The sequence below is a fragment of the Chelon labrosus genome (assembly GCF_963514085.1).
Source record: "Chelon labrosus genome assembly, chromosome: 11".
Lineage (NCBI taxonomy): Eukaryota > Metazoa > Chordata > Actinopteri > Mugiliformes > Mugilidae > Chelon > Chelon labrosus.
In genome coordinates this window covers 21,017,750-21,026,809 of record NC_140344.1, presented here as the reverse complement: position 1 = coordinate 21,026,809, position 9,060 = coordinate 21,017,750, and the positions used below count along the sequence as shown (strand labels likewise).

General features: G+C 44.7%; 1 protein-coding gene across 1 annotated transcript in view; it reads right to left on the bottom strand.

Annotated features, from left to right (window-relative positions):
- Positions 1–2,749: 2,749 nt before the first annotated feature.
- mrpl23 (mitochondrial ribosomal protein L23) overlaps positions 2,750–9,060 on the bottom strand; it is a 37,844-nt gene continuing 31,533 nt past the window's right edge. The window contains exon 5 of the mRNA XM_084555873.1: positions 2,750–3,717. Coding sequence (XP_084411999.1) covers positions 3,553–3,717 — 165 coding nt within the window. The 3' untranslated portion in view covers positions 2,750–3,552. The remainder of the gene's footprint in view (positions 3,718–9,060) is intronic.

Below are 9,060 nucleotides of genomic sequence, written 5' to 3'. Positions count from 1 at the left end.
AGAGAGAGAGAGAGAGAGGAGGGAGAGAGATGGTGCACCATGGGATCAGACCCTCTTTCATCCAGTAGCCCTTAAATCCAGCTCAGCATTTTCTCAGTGATGTCATCTTTTTCACTCTCACTTCCCTGTCTTTGCTTTCTCCCTCACCTCCATCTGCTCTCACTCCATCTTCCCCGAGCCCTCTGCAGCAGCTTGCACGCACATGTTGGCTTTCCCACCCCGTGCACTTACACGACGTGCGGCGCATTACAATGTACGACGCATTTCGCTTGCTTGCTTGCTTGCTTGCTCCCACTTGCTCGGCGCGCACAGATCCCTATCAATCTGGGGGCTGCCTGCCTCACAGTCATCCCGAGTTCAGCCGGAGTAGGAAGTGGGGTTCTGTCGCCCGCTTCCCGCCGCATACCTCCGTCCTCCCCTTCCTTCACACTCCGATCGCGCCGCATCATCTGACTGACAAGGAGAACACTGTATAAACAAACAGGGAAATGGCTGCCAGCTGCACGGACAAGGCCGGACAAGGGGGCGGAGGGGGGGGGGTGCATTGTGCTTGCAGCTTTTTATTGGGTATGAAGAGAGGAGAGAGGCAGTGGGAAAACATGGAGGAGAGGCGGGAGTGGAGGGGTGAATGTAGCTCAGCTGTCTTTTTAAAAAAAAAAAAAAAGCAGAAAAGTTGCTGCAGTATATTTAAGGTGCAGACAGATTTGGACATACTGGTGGAGGGGTGATCAAAGAGGTGAAAAATAATTTGAAACAGTGTTGAATCTGCACTTAGTTTTGTGAATCTCTAGCCGGCATCTTCCAGCCAAAACTGGTTTGATCTGTCCTCGCAGGAGCTCCAAATACCTGCTTACGTAAACTGTAGCTCCTCCTGCAACAAATCGGTTGCGTATTTACGCGTTAGGAATCTATTTCTCCGTAGTTTTCTTGAAAGTTCAACATAGTGCTCTGTCGATGCAAACTGAAACAAATCACGAGTGTTCTAGCTTGTCGATTTCAAGACGAGGGCCGTGTTTTTGCGTGTTTTGCATAAAATGCCAGAAAACAATAATCGTTGGGACGTAGTTACATTCCAACGGGATGGGGAACCTGGTGCTGCATGTATTGTAGCTAATGCGGAGGACAAATGAGAGGTTTGGACAGTCCAAGTAGAAAATCCATTTAATTATATGAGGACAGGGGGGCACAGCGGAGTGGTGGTTAGCACTGGTGCCTCACTCCTGCGAGAAGGTTCCGGGTTTGAATCCAGGCCGACTTGGGCCTTTCTGTGTGGAGTTTGCATGTTCTCCCTGTGTCTGCGTGGGTTCTCTCCGGGTACTCCGGCTTCCTCCCACCGTCCAAAGACATGCTCGTTAGGTTCATTGGTGATTCTTAATTGGCTGTGGGTGAGTGTGAATGGTTGTCTCTCTCTCTGTGTTAGCCCTGCGATAGTCTGGCGACCTGTCCAGGGTGTACCCCGTCTCTTGCCTGATGACAGCTGGGATAGGCTCCAGCCCGCTAGCGACCCTTCACAGGACAAGCAGCAAAATGAATGAATATATGAGGACAGACTTTTTATTGCAGGGGTTAATATTTTAAGTTAGGCCGTCATCAGAATCATCATGAAAGCTCCATAAGAACTTAAATCATTCTGGCACCGCTCCATTGAGAGAGTATTACCCTCTTTGTTTTTATTCCTTCTGCAACTAGATGTTTTTTTTTTTTGTTGTTATATTTTTCTGTGTAACAGTTAATTAGTTGTTCCTGTTTACTTGTTCTTTATGAAAGACCCAAGATGACGCAGACATGTTGTGGTGCTAGCAAATCATGAGCTCATTATCCAAGTGTGTCTCAGTGTGTTCTCTATAAAACATATCACAAAACACTGCATACTGTATCCACCGTTGTCAGCAGGCATTAAACTAGGATTTACTATCGGCTCCTAAATGCCAGTTCAGTGATAGGGAACAATTGTGGCAAGTATGTTAAAGTGTGAGTATCTGACTTTAGAAGGAACAGGGTATCCCTGTAACAAAGAACAAGAGGAGAACAGGGACAGATTACCGCTTGGCAAACACCAGAACTTGATTTCCCAACTTTCTTGTGCGGTCTGTTGAGACTAAGAGAGGAGGGAGAGAGAGAGAGAAAAAACAAATTTGGTTTCTCTCTCTCTCTTTCTATGAGTGTTTCACTAAAGGTTCAAACTGGGCAACAGAGAGAGAAGGTGCGGGGAAAGAGGAAAATAAAAAGTGAAAAAGCGAGAACGAGGCAGGGAGAGAAAGAAACGGAGTGGCCGTGTAACTGGAGGCTCGCTTCGTTCCAAATCAGATTGCTTTACAGCGACGCAGGGGGCGAGTAGTTCCAGGCAGCAGACAATGGGCCAACAGGATCAATATTGACATTCTCCTTAGTGATAGATGAGTTGGCTGGGTGAGGTCAGGGACTGGACCTTTGTATTAGCCAGCCAGCATTAGTGGTCACGGCTGGGGGACACTTACTGTAACCTTGGCCTCGCATAATGGAGGGTCTGAGCGGGCCCAGGAGAGGTCCCTCCCCTTTATGGGCTATATTACGGTAAGAGAGCTCAGTCCTCCACTGGCCCAGTTCAAACACAGATCATTACTCTGTCAAAACAGCTACCAGACCATGCTGGCATTTGCGCGGGTCGGCTTGTGTGGCGAACAGCGTCGCAAAGTGCCAGTTCTGCAATGCAGCAGTCGTGGGAGATGAGGCAAGGAGAACACAAGAAAAAGAGAGCGGAGTACTTTTGGACAAGTGACCATTTATTAGTAGTTATTCCAACAGCACTTACAATTACACAGATTCGCTGGCAAAGGCCTACGCGCTAGGCAAACACACAGACACAAACACTGGGAACAATCCTTCCCTCTCAGAGTTATGGCGAGAGATGCTACCGCAAAATACTGTAATATAACACTCTTGCAAATTCCATGTACTTGCTTTGCTGAAACAACATCTCAATTGTTGTTTACCCAAAGTGGTCAATTAATCCAAGGCAAACTCATAAAAGAGGGAAGGATGTGGGCTGTCCAGGTAGCTGGATCCAACTGGCTGAGAGTCAGGGCTACTAGGGATACCACACTATACCACTCCCTAGTGTGGCAGGAGAAAAATATTGGAGGAGAGGTACAAGGAGTACAGGGACAAGAGGAAAACTCCTGAGGAAAAAGGAGAGACAAAGAAAGAGGAGGTGCAGTAGCACTGGTGCCAAAGAGGAGGAGTAAAAGGACAGGGAGGTGGGACAGAAGAATGGGAGGAGGAAGGAGAAGAGGTCATCTGAGGTGATGAAGATTCTGTACGGTGGGCTGGTTTCATCAAAAATGGAGCTGGGCCACTCTCCTCCTCCTCCGATTCTGTTCTGGCTCTGGTTACTGGACCGAAGCCTTGCTTCACAACACACCAAACACATGTCTCCCACACACATAATCGTTCTTCTTTACTACACACTTGTGTTTTTTTACAGAAATAGAAGTGACATCACAACAGTCGCATTCTCCCAGTGAAACACCCACGCACGCACACACATAACGTTTGCGGTCAGCGGGCTACGTTTCAGAGTCCAAACCACTCGGTGACCCCTCCTCTCCTGGGGTCGAGTTTCTGCCTTTGCTTCTCATCTTCCATGAACTTCTCCTGCATCTCTTCCACGGAGCCCTCTGATGGCTTCTGCTCCTTTTCTGGGAAGATGTCAGGGAAGGTGAACGTCTGGTCCTGCGCCTGAGAGGGATGCACAGAGAGAAAAATCAGCTCAGAAAACATTCTATTCCCACGGGATAAATTAATTTAGATGTTTATAACCCACTTCGCACACAATCACTTCATACACAATTGTTTTTGCAACAGAAGACACATCAAACTGCACGTTCCTTAAACTACGGCCCTTTTTCTTGCAAAGGCAAAGAGAAGCGAAATACATATTTGAAATTCAGGACACTGTTTCTCCTTCTATATTCCTCTTCCAGTTACACAAACGTGCTCTTTCTCTCTGGCATTCAATTTCTCCAACGCTCTCCCACATTTAATCTCTCATCTCTCTCCATTTCTCTGGTCTTGATTTATTCAGAGGGAAAGGATGGTATCCATTATTTATTCCATACCAGCCCATCTCTAGCCATGGCTAATGCATCACTGGCCCAACTGTAGTCTGTATCTGCCGTCGAATACAGTACGCACACACACGCAGATACACACACACACAAAAATAACAGGTCAGTGGGTGCAGGCATGCACACATATCTATAGCCTATCCCTCTCAGCCTCTCCCATGAACACCTGGCAACAAGAATTCACTGTTATTTGTCTCAACTGGAGTCAAATCCCTGACATATTTAACTAACTTAAAGTCTCATTTCCACCTTCTGATGATGAAACTGCACTTGCAAGTGTCATTTTTAAATCACCGTCTGGGTTTTAAGCAAACTGCTAAGGCTCATAAATGCTCCCAAGGTGATGAAGTATCACTAACATTGTAATTCACACCAACAACTTCCATCTCATAATGACAAACAGTCGACTGTCATTATGTGACTCATAAACTTCTGAATTATTTTATGCAGAGGCCGATTGCTGTAAAATAAATTGTTTCAATGAACAGAAATGTCAATCAACTATTCTGTTTAAATATGTGAAATATTTTGTTTGGGGTCAGTGTGTAGGCGTTAAGGAATGGTCTGGCTCTGATGTGAATGTTACTTTGTCTGTCTCCAACCCCCAAAATACCAAGAGAAACATGCATATAATTACCGCATAGCATGGTTTAATTCCCAAAGGGGGAGACAACATGAAGCTCGCTCAGCCAAAGATGTGGAATGGAGCTCACTCTGTCTACTGTAAAACGTGCTCGAGTTGGGACAATCTATAGCAGGACTCTTGGATTATTATGACTGCTCTGCAGGGTGGCGCGCGTTTCGTCACTGGCTTTTCGGGTCGCGACTAGCGAGGACATAAAAAACCTCGATACAATACAAAGGAACGCAGCGAGACGAGATAAATCAGAGCTGAATGTTTGGTGGATTTCAACTCGTGAAAACAGTGACTGGATACGCTGGTTAGAGGCTCTGTACTAAAAATATAACCAGCAATGTCTAACCTGGTGCACTATGTGAAAGTTCTGGTTAACCAAGGACCACAAAAAAAGTGATCCAGGTCATGGTGAATCCAAAAATAACAAGTCATGTCGTCCCCGTTTCAGCTTTGTATTTTTAGAAAGATCACAGAAAAACATTTTTATAATGAGCAGAATCAGTTTGAACTAGTTTTGCAGCGCCGTCAACCCCAGTTAGCAGGTTATGATGTTGCAACAAGGACTGCTTTTAATAAACTTCTCAAAGCGGTGAAGAGAACAAACATCGACGACCCCTACTGAGCCAGTTACCATCTCGCCAAAATATATTGTGATACCATTTGGGAAGTCTGTATTAGAAGGGGATTGTGGAAACAAGAATATTGCACAATAACTGAAGAATCATGCTGGTCTGATGGGGTTTTGATGCTCAATGGGAGATGGAAACACACTTCTAACAGATGAAGAAGAAGAAGGACTTGTCTCATGCGTATGACAACCATTGTTTTCCTGTGGCTCTTGCGTAGACAATGCAGTTCTTTTACAATTTTGCCCACAAACAGTAGACATTTTGACTGCCCAATATCGAAAGGGAGTTGAAGCGAATAAATGTTGAATGACCATTACTTTTACGGAAATCAGTGCAATGCACGAAAGCGAGAAGACATTTGAGTAGAAGGTGTGTAGTAGGCAGAAGGGTGAAGGGTGAATGTTGCCGCTTAGTTCGACTACTGGAAGTCTTGAACGATGAAATGCATCGCTGAGATGTGTAGTTATAGTTTTGGGAAGTGCACGTCAGGCTACGCCGTAGATCTGACACACAACCATAAACCTGGATTTAGGTCAAAGCGGGGTTAGCTTCACTCTTATCTTTGCTCTCTTCCTCTTCAGGAGCCCATGCTGCAACCTGAGCACATATACATACTAGTTTGCTAACTAAAGTAATGTGAATAGCGCTAAAGGCATACATTTTGCTGCAGCGGTGGCAGGATGCTGGCGTTTCTCTCACACCATGAGAGACTTAGACTGAGAAACATACAAACAAAAAAACAAAAACAAGAGTCTGACAGCAATGGCATGATCATGCATCAAACTACATCCAACCATCCAAAGGACAACAATTACGGAAACTACTATTTTGGTATGATACTTTACACAGGCTTGAATTCATGTTACTCTCCAAAACCTGGCAATCTGTGTCTAAACGCTGCGATACCAGCTTTCAGGAGCAGCTGGTGCAAAACATGCAAATCAATCAAAAGAAATGCCACCCTTTTCTTGTGTTTCTACCTCGTGGCAAAGCCTGTATTTCAAACTGCTGGAGGTTTTCTTGTGAGGGCAAAAGAAAAGAGACAACACACACCCAGTCAGGAGGAATAGGTGCAGGAATTGCGCTGCCAAACACCAGAGAAGCACCTGGAAAACGGCGCCACAGCCAAGGCCAATGTCTCTCTGCACTCGTACACACTGCCATCGAGGAAATAAAAATCCAGAACACAAACACTTAGTCGAAGGGAAGATTGTTGCAGGAGCAAGAGGAATCCAGAGGAGGAGTCAGCGTGGAGAAAGAAGGGGGTGCAGGATGTGAGGAAGAGCAATGTAATGCTGAAGGAGGAAGGGGTCTACCCCAGAACTATAAACACCAGACCTGGCAACAAGATGAACAATGAAGCAGTGAACCTAACAGGACTTCACCCAACTTGAACCAAACATTGTCGCATGACAATTCCCAGTTATACAGCACAGCCCTGGACACCTTATGTATACACACTGTGAAGATTAATATCGGCCTCAGAGAGCGCGATTCACAAAAACAACAAAGCCCCGAGACTGAAATCAACAAAGCGCTGAGACTCGTTAAACAAGTCTTATTGTTGGCAGCAGGCCGCACCCTGTGTGAGTGTGTGTGCGCATATGTCAAACGTCTGCTGGACACATTTCCGCAGTGAGAGAAAGTGCTGGCAGAAAGCGTTCATATTTTTGTTTGAAATATATACATCACACCACAGCAGAGGCAAAGCCCATGTCCCTTCCATCTCCGTTCGCTCCAAGCTAAAACGATCTTTCCTGTGCGTCTGCCTTTCTCTCTGTGTGTGTTTGTGTGTGAGGGGCAAGGAGTATGTGTATGAGTGCATTTTGAGAGATTTATGGGGAAGACTGAGGCCTGGCCAAAAGTATACAAGTGGAGAAAGACAGTCAGGCATTTTGTGCCTCCGAGGGTTTTTCTTTCTGTTCCTAGACAACCAATGGAAGGAGTGGATACTTTCCTTCGCTGCCATCATCTTCACCGCGCTCCCAACTGAATCAAGCAGCCATCCAGGAGTATTGGGAAAAGGCCCAACGTTGCTAGCGATGTAAACACACTCCTCTTACGCACACGAACATCCCATTACACCCACAGTTTCCCTTTCAATGGAAATAGAAAGACAACCTCTCTTTGTTGGCGCGCCACATTTGGAGACCGTCGTTTGGCCCTATCTGGTATTATCATCCGTCCCGTCCTGAGTAATCCAGTCACAAGTGACTAGCTTTAAGGACAAGTCAGAGAATACCCAAGACACATTCAGGATGAATACGAGATCCGGTCATATTTGGAGGTTGGTCTGGACTTCTTTGACCCCATTCCCATAGTAGGTGTCCTGACCACACTGACGACCCGCCTACGTTCTCCACTGACATACTCCGGCATAAACAGAGCTTGGCTTCATTCACTTAGAAATAAAAATACACACAGGCTATTTTGATCATTAGAAAGGAAAAATCTCAATAAGGGATGTCTATTTATAAGTAGGGGGAGCATTATAAAATATTTAGTTATTGCAGCTGTTTAACTAACTAAATTAATAAAAAAAATATCTAAACAAGTTAGTTAAATATGAGAATATTAAATATAGGTAGGCTAGGTTTAAAAGTAGCTTTGCAGAGTTACGTATTTTCTCAATAATGACCAGTGTCTTTCTTTACTTTTATTACAAGAGATTTTTTTCAATGCCGCAAACTGTGCAGCTGCAACATACAGATTCAAACCTGAGCTTTGTGAAGGTCCCTAAAATAATTAACGTCAGAGTGGAGATAAATAAGATAATGATTTGAGTACGCTTTCATTTCAGTTCGTTTTATCGCTGCATAGGGAGCACACACAACAAACATTGTTCTGAAAACAACGCTAGCGATACACTGCTAGTTGTTACAATATTCAAATAATGTTTGTGTTCATTTACATACAAGGCTGTGATCGGATCTGAAATGGTAGCTGGAGACACACGTGTAGACGTATTTTAATGCTAGTTGTGAACCAATCATTCAGAATGCATGTTATTGTCAGGTGTGACGCTCGCCATTGACGGGAAACTGTTTGCTTGTGGATGGCAGCAAAATGTTATTTTCTTAGTAGTTACATTCAAATCTGGGTTGTCCAACGTGCGCGTGGATGCACATGTGGTCACAACAGAGTCAATTCTGTTCGCAGCCCCTGACGGGAAAGAGGAGGGTGAAAAGAGAGAAGACCAGGTGAAAGATGGAAAGACACACACAAAGGACAACTGTATTCAATCTGACTGACCTTTCTTCCTAAGCTGCAACACACTGAGCATGCAGTTGTAACTCAGAAACAGCTGCTGGAAAAGTCCCTGTGTGTGCATTTGCGTGTTTGTATGTATAATAATTTGCCCTTAAGAGGAGAAATGTTAAAAGAGCACACGGCCTTGGAAAACACGTGAAATCAAAACAGGAAAAATTGGAAGGGTTGATTATTTTTAAATTCATGAGCGCAAATTTAAATATGAAAACCATAGTTGTTCTGGACTGATGTGTTAAAAATGTCTTTGGTGAGAACAAGATGGTGTACTTTGCACTTTGCGAACTGAAAGCTGAATAGAACATTATGATTCAACCTGCTGCTCTGCAAGTGAAAACACACCGAATATGAATAGACTGAACTGAACAGGGACCAGACGTCGCAAGGTGATAGATGATATACACACAATGTGTAGAAGTCT